The sequence below is a fragment of the Amblyraja radiata genome, chromosome 2 (genome assembly GCF_010909765.2).
Source record: "Amblyraja radiata isolate CabotCenter1 chromosome 2, sAmbRad1.1.pri, whole genome shotgun sequence".
Classification (NCBI taxonomy): Eukaryota; Metazoa; Chordata; class Chondrichthyes; order Rajiformes; family Rajidae; genus Amblyraja; species Amblyraja radiata.
The window spans coordinates 5,086,381-5,104,614 of record NC_045957.1 but is presented as its reverse complement, the minus strand read 5'-3'; the positions used below and the strand labels follow the sequence as shown (position 1 = coordinate 5,104,614).

General features: G+C 50.8%; 1 protein-coding gene across 1 annotated transcript in view; it reads left to right on the top strand.

Moving 5' to 3' along the window:
* The first annotated feature begins 733 nt into the window (after window positions 1-733).
* The window catches only part of LOC116985845 (nascent polypeptide-associated complex subunit alpha, muscle-specific form-like), a 40,017-nt gene continuing 22,516 nt past the window's right edge, over window positions 734-18,234 (top strand). The window contains exons 1-3 of the mRNA XM_033040920.1: window positions 734-2,617; window positions 6,133-6,286; window positions 14,064-14,135. Of these exons, the coding sequence (XP_032896811.1) occupies window positions 735-2,617; window positions 6,133-6,286; window positions 14,064-14,135 (2,109 nt within the window). The 5' untranslated portion in view covers window position 734. The remainder of the gene's footprint in view (window positions 2,618-6,132; window positions 6,287-14,063; window positions 14,136-18,234) is intronic.

Here is an 18,234-nt window from a genome sequence, read left to right as displayed (position 1 = left end):
GGGAGAAGGTGCAAACTCCACACAGTCAGCACCTGAGGTCAGGATCGAACCCGGGTGTCTGACACTGAGGGAGCGGCTCGACCAGCTGCCCCACCCCTATTGATGAGGCATTCCCCAATGCTAGAACCACCTCCCTCCCTCGACCAACAGTTGCCCCGTCCCCTCCCTCGTTCCAAACATCTGAAACCCCCACTTCACCCTGGAAGCCCCCCTACCCAACCCAACTCTTCCAGCAAGTTCCTCAAGTTTAATAAGTGACCTGAACCGTGTCGTTCTGAAGAGAGACACAAAATGCTGGGGTAAATCAGTGGGTGAGGCAGCATCTCTGGAGAACATGTTTCGGATCGGCATCCTTCTTCAGTGTCAAGTCTGAAGAAGGGTCCTGACCTGAAACATCATCTGTCCATGTTCTCCAGAGATGCTGCCTGACCCACTGGGTTGCTTCAGCATATTGTGTCTCTTTGGTATAAACCAGCATCTGCAGTTCATTTTTATTACTCCTTGTCTTTCTGGTTTCCCCGCTGACTCAATTTGCTCTTGGTAAATATTTCAGTGATCAGACTGCACGCGAGCGTGTGCGTGCGTAAGACTAAACCCGGTTTAAAAAAATGAGTTGAATGGCGCGGTGAGATCAGAAAGACGGGTTGACGTTGAGACTGTTGTGTGGCGATGGCGGGCTGCATTTATGTGCTGACTGTGAGCTTTCTTCCCCTGTGTTGTGCTGCGCTATGAGGATGAGGAGCACACGGCATCCCTTCCAGTTGGAGACCGTCTGGCTGGACAAGTGGAGGTTCGACGAGGCGGAAAGGTTGTTCTACGAAGCCGGGCAGAGGCGCCCGGAGGCCGGGGTTGGTCCGCCCGCGCCAGACGGGATGGGCAAGAAAAGGCAGGAGAAGTGCGCCCCGCGGTGCAGGCCGGTGGTGGTGAGGGAAGCTGACCGGCGCTGGGTTGAAGAGGAGGCGGCAGCGGGCGACTCTGGGACTCCGGCCCGTGAACGGCGGCCTGCCGTGGCCTGCCATCACCTGGTGGCCGGGGTCTGGATCAACAGGAGCATCTTCGACGAGGCCGAGCTCCTGTTCCTTACCCGTTCCCAAGCACGGGCAGTGCCGCGCTCTCTCCCCATCTCCAGCTCCCGCCGGAGCCCGAAGCTGCGGCCCACCCCAGACGAGGGCTACGCCAGCGTTGGTGCCACGCCGGTGACCCCGGCTACACCCGGCCCCCGGGGGAACGGGACATCCACCACCGTGCCCATCTACTGCCCACCAGCCCGCGAGGTGTGGTTGGAGAAGCCGCGGCCCACCCCGGACGAGGGCTACGCCAGCGTCGGCGCCACGCCGGTGACCCCGGCTACACCCGGCCCCCGGGGGAACGGGACATCCACCACCGTGCCCATCTACTGCCCACCAGCCCGCGAGGTATGGCTGGAGAAGCCGCGGCCCACCCCAGACGAGGGCTACGCCAGCGTTGGTGCCACGCCGGTGACCCTGGCTACACCCGGCCCCCAGGGGAACGGGACATCTCCCAGTGCTGGCGTCTACCACCCACCAGCCCGCGAGGTGTGGTTGGAGAAGCCGCGGCCCACCACAGACGAGGGCTACGCCAGCGTTGGAGCCACGCCGGTGACCCCGGCTACACCCGGCCCCCAGGGGAACGGGACATCCACCACCGTGCCCATCTACTGCCCACCAGCCCGCGAGGTGTGGCTGGAGAAGCCGCGGCCCACCCCAGACGAGGGCTACGCCAGCGTTGGTGCCACGCCGGTGACCCTGGCTACACCCGGCCCCCAGGGGAACGGGACGTCTCCCAGTGCTGGCGTCTACCACCCACCAGCCCGCGAGGTGTGGTTGGAGAAGCCGCGGCCCACCACAGACGAGAGTTACGCCAGCGTTGGTGCCACGCCGGTGACCCCGGCTACACCCAACCTCCAGGGGAACGGGCCATCTCCCACCGTGCCCATCTACTGCCCACCAGCCCACGAGGTGTGGCTGGAGAAACCGCTGCCCATCCTGGATGAGGGCTACGCCAGCGTTGGTGCCACGCCGGTGACCCCGGCTACACCCGGCCCCCAGGGGAACGGGCCATCTCCCACCGTGCCCATCTACTGCCCACCAGCCCACGAGGTGTGGCTGGAGAAGCCGCGGCCCATCCTGGATGAGGGCTACGCCAGCGTCGGTGCCACGCCGGTGACCCCGGCTACACCCGGCCCCCCGGTTAGTGGGACGCCCATCCACCGCCCACCTGCCCGCGAGGTGTGGCTGGAGAAGCCGCTGTACGACGAGGCAGAGCGGCTCTACCACGAGGGGCGGGCGGTGCCGAGAGACGGCCCGCACCGCAGTGGCGCAGCACCGCCACCAACACCTCGCGCCATGGACCCCGGTCCCGGCCCCTCGCCCAAACCCTGCCCACCTCCGGCATCGGCCCATCACCACCTCATCCATCAGGACAATGAGCCGGTGTGGTTCAACAAAGCCGCCCACGATGCTGCAGAACTGCGCCACCACCTGCCCGACAGCCGGGAAATGGCCGACAAAACCCAGGAGCTGCCGTCTGTCCCTCCACCAGCACCACCCACAGAGAGAACTAGCCCTGCACCTCGCTCTCCCAGGACTCAGGATAAGTAGGCTTGGATCATATTTCATGCACCCTAACCCAACACAAGGTCCCTGACCAACCCATTGCCATTCCTTCCTACGTTTTGAAGTCCTCCATCATACTTGCATCCAATTTATTTTCTTGGGTATCTGGTAAAATAATGCAGAGCCACGCCGTGCCATTATAACACGGGCGGGGGGGGGGGGGGGGGGGGGGGGAGTGGTGGGGGAATTAGACTGTAAACTTAACCTGGGTGTCATCAAATGAAGTCACTGGGTGATCCTACCTGACTCGACTGTCAAGTCAAATTAGACACAAAGTGCTGGAGTAACTCATCGGGTCAGGCTGCATCTTTGGAGAAAAAGGATGGAACCTGGATAGGAAAGGCTTTCAGGGATATGGGCCAAACGCGGGCAAGTAGAACTAGCTCAGATGGGGATTGTGGACAAGTCGGGCCGAAGGGCCTGTTTCTGTGCTGTACAACTCTGATCGTATGAGGTTCCAATCAATAAATCAATACAGGATCCTGTTGGTGAATCTCCAACCACTTTACAATTGGCATCGGATAGGATTTGCACCACAAGCAGATTTATTTTAACATAGACAATAGGTGCAGGAGTAGGCCATTCGGCCCTTCGAGCCAGCATCGCCAATCAATGTGATCATGGCTGATCATCCATTCTTTAACCATAGAAGGTTAATTTAAATGCATTTTTTTGTGTTAAAATGGTTTCTACTCGTGGGCTCTGGGTAGCTGTGACAAGACTGGGCTTACTGTCCTCCCTCCACCACCTCCAGTTAAATTCCATTTGGAATATTTTGGAGGACCAAGAAACCAAGAACCAAGAACTGTCCATCGTCAGAACTCCGTGACGATGCTTAGGGCCACTTTTAACCAGCGCGGGCAGATTTATAATGGGCAAGTGTTGTGCCATCTAGGGTCAGGTGGGCCAGTCTGATGAACACGGGGCATGGTTCCAAGATTAGTTTAGAGATACAGCATGCAAACAAGCCGCTCGGCCCACTGAGTCCGCACCAACCATAATTACCCCAATCCGACAAACAAGACAATTTACAGAAGCCAATCGACTTAATAACCTGCACCCGGCGAAAGCCCACGTGGTCACGGGGTGAACGTACAAGCTCCGTACAGACAACACCTGTGGTCACTGATTGGGGATGATCAGCCATGATCACATTGAATGGCGGTGCTGGCTCGAAGGGCCGAATGGCCTCCTCCTGCACCTATTGTCTATTGTCAGGATGGAACTCTGGTCTCTGGCGCTGTGATGCGCCACTGTGCTGTCCCACTATTGAACCCGCCAAAACTTCACAATAATCCATCCACTTCAAAATCGGTGCCCCTGATTACATGACCGGTGCTGTTTCATGATGCCAATGCTCGGTGGTCCTATTTCTGTGCTGCAGCTCTCTGCAGCTATTTCTTTGTCGTGGTCCCCTCTTGGTTGCTGGCGAGCCCTGCAGTGATGCAGTGACGCTGCCCTAACCCCGCATGGCATGCAGAGGGGTGGTGGGGTTTGCATGCGAGGCAGCGGGCAATGCTTCTATTGTGCGTGTACTGCTCGGACTTTGCACCTGATGTTCCACTTGCAACATCACTTCAGCTGAGTACTATAATGTTCTATTATTGTATCCCTCCTGGGATCGCCCTGCCCCCAACCAACAATCGGCCTATCGGGGAACCTCGCTGCTGAGGTCATCTGTCCATGGGTTATAGGAGCAGAATTCGGCCCGTCATGTTTAAGCCAACATTCAATCATGGCTGATCTATCTTTCCCTCTCAACCCCATTCTCCTGCCTTCTCCCCATACACCCATTACTAATCAATCTGTTGCCGGCTCTGATCTGTCCTGCCCTTTTCTTACTTTCCAGTCATCCCACCCTCCCTCTACAAAGTCTGAAGAAAAGCCTCAATCTGCCTGACGTGCTAAGTCACTCCAACAATTTGTGTCTGAAGAAGGGTCTCGATCTGAAACGTCACCCATTCCTTCTATCCTGAATTGCTGCCTGTCCCGCTGAGTTACTCCAGCATTTTTGTGTCGATCTCGATCTTGAACGTTTCCTATCTTAGGTTCTCCAGAGTAGCTGCCTGGCCCGCTGAGTTACTCCAGCATTTTTGTGTCTGTCTTGTATAAACCAGCATCTACAGTTCCTTTTTATTTCCAAAATTTACCACTTGCATATGTCTTAATCTGTGCATTATTTACGTTTCGTATGAGCAACGCACGGGCGAATAAAACCCCTGTCCCAAGGTGCGAGTTCATTCCAAGATCTCTCCTGAGTTTGCCCTGATTCGAACTTGGAGATTTACGGTAATGGCCACTCGTCGGTACTCGGGGCTCTCGTGGACATTTTTCAACATGTTGAAAAATCTTCACGAGCCTTCCCGTGCTTACCCTGCCGTTAGCGAGTCTTCCCAAGTACCTGCCGTTAACGCTAAGAGACGTCCCTGAGCTCCGACGTACCCGCTACGTTCATTCTCCGTGCTTATCACGAGTTTGATTTTTTTTTTAAACTCGGGAGAGCTCTTGGAATGAACTCGCACCGTGGGACAGGGCTATAACAGTACTCACCTTGTGTGAATCTGCAGACCTTTTCCCACCCTTCAGCAACCAATGCAATTGTGCATTGTGTTGACTTGAGGTGATTGTTTTGCTGGACTGGCCAAACGACCAGTGGCGTGAGATGATTGTCCTGTCGGCAGGTCAAGCAACCAAAGGGGTGAGGTGTGTTGTAGTCGGACTGACCACACGGACCAGCATTGCAACCACGTTGAAGGTGTTGTCCTCTCGTCAAATCGCCTGAGAACTGCTCTCTCTCGAGATGGGCAGCAGTGAGACTTGAGTGAGCGGTGGGTGGAAGATGGGATATTTGATCGGTTATGTTGCTACATAAGGAAGTATGGACTGATCTTTCAGGTTGGGGTGCCTTCCTGCTACCATTTAATTTCCCCCCATCATGTGTGAACCATTGGCAGGGGCGGAAAGACGATGTGGAGAGGATGTTTCCACCAGTGGGGGAGTCTAAGACCAAAGGTCAGCCTCAGAATAAAAGGGCGTACCTTTAGAAAAGAGATGAGAAGGAATTTCTGTAGTCAGAGGGTGGTGAATCTGTGGACTTCGGTGGAGGCCAAGTCAATGGATATTTTTAAGGCAGAGATAGATAGATTCTTAATTGACACGGGGAGAAGGCAGGAGAATGGGGTTGAGAGGGAAAGATAGATCAGCCATGATTGAATGGCGGAGTAGACTCTTGGCCGAATGGCCTAATTCTACTCCTCTATCACTTTATGAACTTTTTAGGAGCTATGTTTTTGCGATGAAACTCGTGTAACGGCAGCGGATTAGAGAATGGGGCTGATGAGTGGGGAATGGGGCTGAGGAGTGTCTCAGTTGCAGTGGGACAGTACTGAGCTGGTCCCGCAGCCAACCAGCAGCACCCCATCCATGTGTTGATTGGGGGCTCTCGTCTGCTTTGAACGGGGTCTGACTGCCTTTCGTCACCTTTCCCTCCATCTAGGACCATGGCAGTTAACGTTCTAGCAAACGAGAATATCTGGTTTGACAAATGCAAGTATGACGACGCGGAGATGAAGTACTACAGCGAGATGCACGATTCAGTTCCTGCCAACACCCCCGTACAGAATACAGCGTGGAATCCACCAGCCACACAGGTACTGTATGCTGCTTGGACCAGTGTGTGAGAAAGAGAAAAAAAGAAATGTACAGAAAAATAACAACAATATTAACATTTCAAGTTGCAAATGTCTTTGGTTTCTAATTAAAGAGCAAAGGACGTTAGCTTGCAAGATGTCCGCTTACCCTTTATACAAGGACATGGTCCTTCAGGTCCTCTCTGCCACTTACTATGATGGTGGGTGATTGTCCAAATTTATTCCCCTGTGCCAGCTTTCCACCCATAATCTCTGATTCCCGATAGTGGTGAGTAGAGCCGCTGCCTCAGAGCGCCAGAGACTCTGGTTGTCTGTGTGGAGTTTGCACGTTTCCTCACCTCTGCTGTCTGTGTGGAGTTTGCCACGTTTTTCCTGTGACCGCGTGGGTTTCCACCGGGTATCCCAGTTTCCCCCCACTTCCTGAAGACTTGCGGGTTTGTAGGTTAACTGGCCCTCTGTAAATTGCCCCCTCGTGTGTAGGGAGCGGGCTGATACTAACCTAAAGTGGACGGGTGATCGGTGGGTTGGCGTGGGCCGAAGGGCCTGTTTCCATGCTGTGTCTCTTAAAAACTCACTCTCTGAAATGAAAGAAATATCAAACTCCTTGAAGGTATCGAATGATTTGGTTTCAACCATGTAGTGGAGAATTCCACAGACGCACCACTCGCTGGGAGAAGAAATCTCTCCTCATCTCAGGCTTAGACGTCCCTCAAGAGAGCCTAGAGTGTTAATAATTGTCACACGCACTGGGTCCAGAACAATAACATTCTTACTTGCCGTTGTTTCACAAGCACATTAATGCGACCACACACACACGCACACACACAAATATACAATTTACATTATCGGTTGTTCTAGGTAAATTGGATCATAATCGTGCAAACCAAAGTACAGAGTGTAAGATCCGTGGTAGTTCGATTCTGCAGTCGGGTTGTACAGTGTGGCTCAACAGCCTGATACTTGATGGGGTAAAAGGCTGTTCCCCGACCTAGAGGCAATGGTTCTCAGGCTCATTTGTATCTCCAACAGACTAGAGTTTTCCTCAGCCTAACAGTCTGTAATTTCTTGTCCAAATCATTCGGCCAATCTCTCTAAAGCCTTATTTAAAAATCTGTGGTTACTTGGATCGGAACTGTGAAAACACACAGCTCCTCGGTCGGTAATTGACCATTTAAACAAACCAATGCTGGGCCCTCTTTGACCTGTGGTGCCTTCTCAGGTTAGTGGAATCATGTAACCGCTCATCTAAATTTCATCTGCTATTGGACCTTCATAAGGCCATCCAGTCTACTCGCCCATTCAATCATGGCTTATCTATCTCTCCCTCCTAACCCAATTCTCCTGCTTCTCCCCACAACCTCTGACACCCGTACTAGTCAAGAATCGATCTATCTCCGCCTTAAATATATCCATTGACGGCCTCCACAGCCTTCTGTGGCAAAGAATTCCACAGATTCACCACCCTCTGAAATTTCTCCTCATCTCCACCCTAAAGGAATGTCCTTTAATTCTGATGCTATGACTAGTCCTAGACTCTCCCACTAGTGGAAACATCCCCTCCACGTCCACTCTATCCAAGCCTTTCACTATTCGTAAACCTACTTGTAAAACAACGAGCAGCTGTGTTATGGTCGACACTGCCTCAGCGCCAGAGATGTGGTTTAATCCTGACCTCCAATGCTGTTGGTGGAGTTTGCACGTTCTCCTTGAGACCTTGTGGGTTTTCTCCGGGTGCTCCTGTTTCCTCCCACATCCCAAAGACGTGCGGGTTTGTCGGTTACTTGTCCCTCTGTAAATTGCCCCTCGTGTGAAGGGAGCGGGTGGGAAAGTGGGATAACGTAGAACTAGTGTGAACGGGTGATCGATGGTCGGTGTAGACTCGTAGGGCCTATTTCCGTGGTGTATCTCAAAACAAAAGTAAACGGCATTCACTGGTGTGTTTAATGCAGTAAAACATCCCTCTAGCACTTCACTGCATTGTCATTCAATCAAAAATGCTCTCAATATTTGGCAGACATCTGTGGAGAGAGAAACAGGCCCTTCGGCCTATCGAGTTCCGACCGTCGATCCCCTAGATACTAGTTCTACCCTACACACTAGGGACAATTTACAGAAGGCAATTAACCTGCAAACCCACGTCTTTGGAGTAATGTAATGCTGAGGTTCTTTAAGGCGCTGGTCATAATCATCATAATCATACTTTATTAGCCAAGTATGTTTTGCAACATACGAGGAATTTCATTTGCCATACATCATACCAATAAAAAGCAACAGAACACACAAAATACATTTTAACATAAACATCCACCACAGTAACTCCTCCACATTCCTCACTGTGATGGAAGGCAAAAAAAAAGTTCAATCTCTTCCCTTAGTTCCCCCGTGGTTGGGGGCCTCGAGCCTTCCGTTGACGGGACGATCTTGGCTCCCACAGGGGGGGGGGGGGGGGGGAGTCTCAGCTCCCCCGCGCCGGCCGATCGGTCCCCGGGTCGGGGCTAGTTGCTCATCGTGCGACTTTGGAGCTTCCCGACATCAGTCTCTACCCAAGACTGAGAACTGCTCGATGTTGAGGCCGCATTTGGAGTATAATGAGCAGCTTTAGGCACCATATCTGAGGAAGGATGTGCTGGTGTTGGAGAGGGTCCAGAGGAGGTTTACAAGAATGATGCCACTGGGCCTATAGTCGCTGGAGATTAGAAGGTTGAGAGGGGACCTCATTGAAACTTGCCGAATAGTGTAAGGCCTGGATATAGTGGATGTGGAGAGGATGATTCCACTAGTGGGAGAGTCCAGAACCAGAGGCCTTAGCTTCAGAATTAAAGGATGCTCCTCTAAGAAGGAGATGAGGAATTTCTTAAGTCAGGGTGGTGAATCTGTGGAATTCATTGCCACAAACAGCTGTGGAGGCCAAGTCAATGGACATTTTGGAGGCGGAGATAGATTCTTAATTAGTACGGTGTTGAGTTATGGGGTAGGAGAATGAGGTTGAGAGGGAGAGATAGATCGGCCATGATTGAATGGTGGAGTAGAACTGATGGGCCAAATGGCCTAATTCTGCCCCTATAACATATGAACAGGAAAAAGGAACTGCAGATGCTGGTTTGTACCAAAAATAGTCACAAAGTGCTGAAGTAACTCAACGGGTCAGGCAGCATCACTGAAGAACATGTATAGGTGACGTTTTGAATCTGAAGAAGGGCCCAGACCCGAAACGTCACCTATCCATTTTCTCCAGAGATACTGTCTGTCCCGCTGAGTTACTCCAGCATTTTGTCAATATCCATGTGGTTATGCTTCAGCATCTCTGCAGTTGATTGAAAATATACAGCATGGAAACAGGCCCTTCGGCCCACCGAGTCCACGTCGAACAGAGATCGCCCGTTCACACTAGTTCTATGTTATCCCACTTTCCCATCCATTCCCTATGATCTAGGGGCAATTTACAGAAGCAAATTAAGTAAGTTAGTAAGTAAGTTTATTGGCCAAGTATTCACATACAAGGAATTTGCCTTGGTGCTCCGCCCACAAGTAACAACACGACATACATACATACAAACTTAACCAGCACTGCTTTGGGACGTGGGAGAAAACCAGAGCACCCAGAGGAAACCCACGCAGTCACAGGGAGAACACGAAAACTCCACATAGTGGCAGCACCCACGGTTGGGATTGAACCCGGTTGAGCTGTGAGGCAGCAGCTGCGCCTGTGTGTACCCATAACTAAATAGCCAGGAGTCGAGCGGTTTCCTGCCACTCCCACTGTCATTAGAGTGATACAGCGTGGAAACAGGCCCAACTTACCCACATCGGCCACCATGTCCCAGCTACACTAGTCCCGCTTTCTTGCATTTGGTCCATATCCCTTCAAACCACTCCTATCCATGTACCTGTCTAACTGTTTCTTAAACGTTGGGATAGTCCCAGCCTCAACTACCTCCTCTGGCAGCTTGTTCCATACACCCACCCACCCTTTGTGTGGAAAAGCTACCCCTCAGATTCCTATTCCAGATTCCTGTGTGCGGTAATTTCTCAGTGTCCATGCTGTGGGCAGGGTTTGGTCTGTGTGTATGTGTGTGGATTCGATGTAATGTACCACTCTGCCTGTGAGATGTCTGGTGCAGCCCCGATAGTGGGCAGGTAATCTGGATCCAGGCAGTTGAGATCTTGGCCCTCTTGAACTGATTGTAAACCTGCGGCAGCACCCAGGTATTTGGAACAGGCGGGCGGCTCAATAGCTGTAGAGATTGTGGGCGGATGTCTGAGTCCCAGTTAAGGGGTGGTCTCACTGCTAGATCCCAGCAGAAGAATCACTTAATACTTTGTCTTGTGAAGCTGGCTCAACTCACTGGTGCTGGTCATTAGTAATCTTCACTGTTCTGTCACACTGCCGTCCCATGAAAGCAACCAAGACGTCCCACCCCGGTCATTCCTCCTCCTCCTCCCTGCTCACGTCCGGCAGAAAGCACAGAAGCTTGAAAAGCGCGCCCCACCAGACTCTCCCCTCTGTTGTCGGGCTTCTGAACTGTCCTACTATAATCTAGGGTGCTGTCTGATTCATAGCGAAGATCCTATAGCGAGCAAGATGGGTCACTCGACGAAAAAGACATAGTACGGTCATGGGCAGATTCGTGGGTAATTTTTGGCCCCATTTCCGTAACCGGCTTCCGTCTCCGCACCAAAGATCCCATAGCGGAGCAAAGATACTAGTGCGGAGACGGAAGCCGGTTACGGAAACATCCTCGTAATATTTGGTAAAAATCTCCTCATTTTCAGAATTATAATTTATTATCACAAACTGTTCCCCCGCAACGTTGATTACACTGCGAGTCTGGTAGGGTCGGGTTACTGAAATGGATGAAAATAAAGGCCCACGTTCCGCTCCGTTGCGTACTACACATCGGCCCATTGCATTTAGCAGGAGTGGTCTATCTTGCTCCGCTATAGGATCTTTGATTATTAGTGTCAGGAGCGCCCCTCGTAAGGGTCGCGTTTCCTGCTGAGGTGCTGGGATGAGCAAAGGATTAACTTGAGTCGAGGGAATCGCCCAAATCAGTGCTCGGATCCTGAGTGGCGGCTTTCATGACATCTCCACCCCATTTAGCATGGGAGGGAACTCCTGGAGTAGTCTGAACGGAGTTTGTGCGTTCTCCCGGTCGGTGACCACGCAGATTTTTTTCCCAAGCATTCCAGTTTCCTTCCACACTCCAAAGACGTGCGGGCTTTTAGGTTAGTTGGTTTTGGTGAGTTGTAACTGGGATTCCCCGAGGCCCTAAAGCTAGCCCTCACCGACTAACTGAGCCGTGCACACCAGGAACACCTGATTTACCTGGGATTAACCACTCTATGGTGAGGCATATGTATCGGCAATGTAGCAATGACAATCCGCTTTCTTACTTTCTAAATAATGTCAGTAACGTTAGTTTAGTGACAGCACAGTGACGTAGCGTTGGAGTTGTAGCCTCACAGCGCTAGAGGCCCGGGTTCAATCCCGGGCTGTCTGTACGGAGTCTGCACGTTCTCCCTGTGACCGTGTAGCTTTTCTCCGGCTGCTCCAGTTTTCTCCCACACTCCAAAGACGCACATCTTTGTAGGTTAATTGGCCGGTAAAAATAGTAAATTGTCCCTAGAGTGTAGGATAGTGTTAGTGGATGGGGATCGCTGGTCGGTATGGACTCAGTGGGCAGAAGGGCCTGTTTCCGCGCTGTGTCTAAACCTAAAAAAAAACGTTCAAATGTCCTGTGTGATCTTTTAAAATGTTTTAATGCCAATTACCGAGCTATCTATACGTATTAATTGACTCCTTTGTAACTATGCTCCCTTTTTCTCCCTGTGCTCTTCAGAAATTAAATCTGAAATGACCCTTTCTTTTTCATTCACTCTGCATGTCTTTATTTCCTCAGCCAAACATCTGGTGCTTATTGAGGGTCTGGTGATGCTTTCTGTCAAGTTACTTTGAGAGCAGCAGCAATCTGATCCTGCATTTGTGTAAAACAAACCAGAAAGTCCTTTTTAACTGCTGGACTTGTTATTGTAATACGTTTTAACACTGCCCCTTCCCAAGGGCTGTTGGTTTACTGGTGCTGAATGGTCAAGGTTCTTTACCGTTGATTTTCTCTGCATGTAATGGTCCTGACAGAATCTACCTGAAGGGGGTGTGACATTAGAGCACATGTCCTCGGGTACCTCTGATTGGGGAGGGGGTAAATACTGCAGGGGTTGGTGGGGCAGAGGGCTGTGGTTTTCCTGTCTTCTCAACAGTGATCTCAGCCTGCAAGTCACACACTCTCTGCGTCCTGTGGTGCTGCTTCTGTCACAGAGGAGTAGATTGCACAGAAGGAGAGTGCGCTCTGACTAACAGCGTTGGTTTTGTTTGCAGCTCTGTTCACCCCAGCGGCAGGCGTCCTGGTGTCAGTGAGGGGCAGTCGTGATCGTTCCGGGGGGGGGGGGGGGGGCTTTGCTTTCTGCTTTCTCTGCTTTCTGGTCGCCACAGTTTGGGGCCCATCCTGCAGCCGCTTGGTCCACGGGGCACTGTGCTTGGGTAATCTCCAGTCGCCAGTCATTCCAGCCCTTGGCACACAGTGCTGGAGTAACTCAACAGGCCAGGCGGCATCTCTGGAGGATATGGATAGGTGACATTTAGAAACATAGAAAATAGGTGCAGGAGGAGGCCATTCGGCCCTTCGAGCCGGCACCGCCATTCATTGTGATCATGGTTGATCATCCCCAATCAATAACCCGTGCCTGCCTTCTCCCCATATCCCTTGATTCCACTAGCCCCTAGAGCTCTATCTAACTCTCTCTTAAATCCATCCAGTGACTTGGCCTCCACTGCCCTCTGTGGCAGGGAATTCCACAAATTCACAACTCTGGGTGAAAAAGTTTTTTCTCACCTCGGTCTTAAACGGCCTCCCCTTTATTCTAAGACTGTGGCCCCTGGTTCTGGACTCGCCCAACATTGGGAACCATTTTACCACCACTTCTCTCCTCATCTCGCGCCCTTTTGTCTTCCCCCCCCCCCCCATCTGGCTTTTGTCCGCCCATCTTCCAATCTCCCTCCTCACAAGTGTAGACTCTGCAACACTTGCAGTCGCTCCACCAAGGCCTGCTGGTTGCCACCTTTTTTACTCCCATTCCTACACCAGCCTTTCTGTCCTGGGCTGCCTCCTTTGCCAGAGTGAAGCCACTCACAAACTGGAGGAACAAGCACCTCGTATTCCACGCGGGATAATCCTGTATTCCTTCCCCATGCTCCACATTTTATGCTCTTCGATCCTTCTCACACTTTTTGTCTTTTCATTTCTAGCCTTTGTCCACCTATCCACAAATCCAACTCCCTCTCACCTGTATCCAGCTCCCTCTCACCTGCTTGCCTGGTTTTGTCCTGCCCTCACCTCTCCTCCAGCTTTCTCCCCCTTACTGCGATCATAGTCGCATAGTGTGGAAACCCAACTTTCCCCACATCAGCCAAGATGCCCCATCTACACTAGTCCCATCTGCCTACATTTGGCCCATATCCCTCTAAACCCCTTCCTATCCATGTACCTGTTAAATCAGTCTGAAGAAGATCAGTCCCGGCTCAAAACACCGGCCCAGCCATGTTCTCCAGAGATGCTGCCTGGCCTGCTGAGTTACTCCAGCACTTTTTTGTGTGTGTGTGTGTGTGTGTGTAAACCAGCGCCTGCAGTTCCTTGTGTCGACATTTAAAGCCCTCAGACTGTTGTTGCTGTGGTTTGACCAAAGATGAAGCCTTTGACTAAATTCTTTCTCCACTACCTAGGAGAATGGAGCGAGTAACATCCTTCGAGACATTGCCAGAGCCAGGGAGAATATCCAGAAGTCACTGGCCGGAGTGAGTACCTGCTCCTCTTAGCTGGCTGCAGACTTCAGATGCCCCATTGAATTGCACACAAACACCTTACAAAGGACATCTCCTCAAACCTGCTTCAACCTCTGGGCCACATTCACACCCAGTTCACACCACATTTTGTTTAAAAATGTCTACACAACTTATTAGAGCAGACTGTCCTTGTGGTTCGGCTCAAATATCCCGAAGATCGTACCTTGAAGTAGGGCAGTCAAGAGTGTTTATTGTCAGATGTCCCAGATAGAACGATGACATTCTTACATGCAGCACCACATATTGGATACATCAGGAAACTACAAGCCAGTGGGCCTTAACATTAGAAAGGGAGAGAGTTATTGGATTCATCTGCAATTGGAAAGCCGAGGAGTGATTAGTCAGCATGGTTTTGTATGTGGGAAATCAAGTCTCATTCATTTGAAGATGGACACAAAAAGCTGGAGTAACTCAGCGGGGCAGGCAGCATCTCTGGAGAGAAGGAATGGGTGACGTTTCGGGCCAAGACCCTTCTTCAGAAGTGAGTTAGGAGAGAATCTGAAGAAGGGTCTCGACCATAAACATCCCCCTTTCTTTCCTTCTCTCCAGAGATGCTGCCTGTCCCGCTGAATTACTCTAGCATTTTATGTCCATCTTTGGTTTAAACCAGCATCTGTAGTTCCTTCCTACATGTTAATTAGAGTTCTTTTGAAGAGTTAGCCAAGGGGATTGATGGTGATAAACATTGTCAGACCATGTGATCCAGGTTGAGTTAGTAAATTGGATGCAAGATTTCGGGCGGCACGGTGGCGCAGCGGGTGGAGCTGCTGCCTCACGTCGCCAGAGACCCCGGCTCGATCCTGACCTTGGGTGCTGTCTGTGTGTGTGTGTGTGTGTGTGGAGTTTGCACGTTCTCCCTGGGTGCTTCAGTTTCCCCCCACATGTGCGGGTTTGTGGGCCAATCAACCTCTGTTAAATTGCCTCCTAGTGAGTAGGCAGAATGGGGAAAGTGGGACAACATTAAGAAAAGAGCAAGCAGATAGCCGGCGTGGGCCGAAGGGCCTGTTTCCATACTTGATCTCAAAAACCAGAATAGAATTGTCTTGATGGTAAAGGAGGGTTATTTTTCTGATTGGATGACTATGACCATGGGATTGGTGCAGGGTCTTCTGTTTGTTGTGCGTACTAATGAGAATGTTTGTGGCATGGTCAGTAAGTTTGCAGATGTTCACAAGTTACAGGAGTAGAATTAGGCCATTGGGCCCATCGAGTCTACTACACCATCCAATCATGGCTGCCTCCTAATCCCTGCCATTATCCTGCCTTCTCCCCATAACACTTAATGCCTGTTCCTTTCAAGAATCTGTATATCTCTGCCTTAAAATACATCCAATGATGGCCTCCACAGCAATGAGTTCCACAGATTAACTACCCGCTGACGAAAGAAGTTCCCCCTCACCTCCTTTCTAAAAGAGCGCCCTTTAACCTCTGGTTCTCGACTCTCCCACCAGTAGAAACATCCTTTCCACGTCCACCCTATCTTTGCCTTTCATTATTGTAAAACTGGTGATTTAGTGGACACTGAAGTAGGTTGTCTAAAGTTATAAAGGATTAAGATCAACTTGGAAAGTCAGCGAAGGAATGGCAGATGGTGAGTGCGACGCCATGGATCTTGGGAGGTTGGACCAGGTTTGGGTATTCACAGTGAATGATACAGCCCTGGGAAGTGTTGGAGACATTATGGGATACAAGCATGCACGTGGTACCCCTGAAAATGTGAACGCATGTAGACAGGAGTCATGAGTAGCAAAAGGATTTGAGTATAGGAGCAGGGAGGTTCTACTGCAGTTGTACAGGGCCTTGGTGAGACCACACCTGGAGTATTGCGTACAGTTTTGGTCTCCCAATCTAAGGAAAGACATTCTTGCCATAGAGGGAGTACAGAGAAGGTTCACCAGACTGATTCCTGGGATGTCAGGACTTTCATATGAAGAAAGACTGGATAGACTCGGCTTGTACTCGCTAGAATTTAGAAGATTGAGGGGGGGATCTTATAGAAACTTACAAAATTCTTAAAGGGTTGGACAGGCTAGATGCAGGAAGATTGTTCCCGGTGTTGGGAAAGTCCAGAACAAGGGGTCACAGTTTAAGGATAAGGGGGAAATCTTTTAGGACCGAGATGAGAAGAAAACAATTTCACACAGAGAGTGGTGAATCTGTGGAACTCTCTGCCACAGAAGGTAGTTGAGGCCACAGTTCATTGGCTATATTTAAGAGGGAGTTAGATGTGGCCCTTGTGGCTAAAGGGATGGAGAGAAGGCAGGTACAGGATACCGAGTTGGATGATCAGTCATGATCATATTGGATCTCGAAGGGCTGAATGGCCTACTCCTGCACCTATTTTCTATGTTTCTATGATGAAAGCATACGGCCTGCTTGTCTTGCCTTCATCGGCTGAGACGTTAAGTATAAGTGTTGGGGGGGGGGGGGGGGTCATGGTCGAGTTATACAAAATGTGCATTTCCGCTCACCACACCATAGGAAGGACTTAATTAAGTTCGAAAGGGGTCAGAGAAGATTCACAGGGGTGGTACACTGGGCTCGTTATCGGGAGATAGACACAAAATGCTGGAGTAAAGGGCATGTCCCACTTGGGCATCATTTGAGTGTAACTTACGCGACATCATTTACGCATCATTACGCGCGTACGGCAGTGTCGCACGCCGCGCCCCAGGATTTTTAAATCTTCAGAAATCTTCGCGCGCCATCTGCGTGACACGCAAATGCCGCCCAAGTGGGCCAGGCCCTCAACTCAACGATTCAGGCAGCATCTCTGGAGAGAAGGAATAGGTTACGTTTTTGGTCAAGGCCCTTCTTCAAACTCAAGAAAAGGGTCTCAACCTGAAACATCAACTTGCTTTTCTCCAGAGATGCTGAGTTACAACAGCATTTTGTGTTTGCCTTCGGAGTAAATCAGCATCCTTCCTACACACACACACACACGTAGTTCCTTCCTGCGCACTTGTTATTGGGAGAGATTGGATTGGCTGGGCCTCTGTTCCCTGGGGCCAGAGAGGTGACATGATGGAGGATTGTAAAATTGTGAGGGGCACAGACAAGGTAGATAGCCAGAGTCTGTTTCACACGGTGAAGATGTCTAAAGGCTACAGGACCTTGTGGTGGGGAAACAAGCCTGGCTGACAGACTGGCATGTCAGTCGTGGAGCATTTAGCGAACAGAGATCAAATAGACAATAGAGAATAGGTGCAGGAGGAGGCCATTCAGCCCTTCAAGCCAGCATCGCCATTCAATGTGATCATGGCTGATCATCCACAACCAGTACCTTCTCCCCATATCCCCTGACTCTACTATCTTTAAGAGCTCTATCTAGCTCTCTCTTGAAAGCATTCAGAGAATCGGCCTCCACTGCCTCTCAACCCCACTCTCCTGCCGTCTCCCCGTAAGGTCTGACACCCGTACTAAAGTGTGAAGCTCGTTCTGAATAAGGATAGGTCTGGACCTTGCGGGAGGTGTGGGCTATATTGTGGGGAGATAACATCATCAGGCCAGAGCTAGGGAGAGTACACTGGCAGCAGCAGTTATTGGGTACGTCCACATCCAGTGAGGGATGGTTGTTTAAAGAGCAGCTGATCAGGGTTCAGGATCGGCACGTTTCAGTCCGGGAGGAGCGAGGTGAATGGGCCTTGGATGATGGGAACGGGTGTAAATTTGGTCACAGAGAGACAGAAAGCAGGTGTAACGTTTAGGAAGATTAAATCAGACTTGGCTTTCGAGGCAAATAGAAAAGCAGGAAGGAACTCAATTAGGAGAGCCAAAGGGTTCATCGGTTCCAGCAGCAGAATAGGGCCATTCGGCCCATCAAGTCTACTCCACCATTCAATCACAGCTGATCTATCATTCCTTCTCAACCCCACTCTCCTGCCTTCTCCACATAATGCCTAACACCCGTACTAAAAGGGGCCAGTGAAATGTCCTATGTGCCAAGTAGGATTAATGAGAATCCTAAAACATTTAATGCATCCATTAAAAACAAGACTAACATGCAAGGGCATTTAGTGATCAAAAAGGAGGTGGTGTTAGTTCCCTTGAT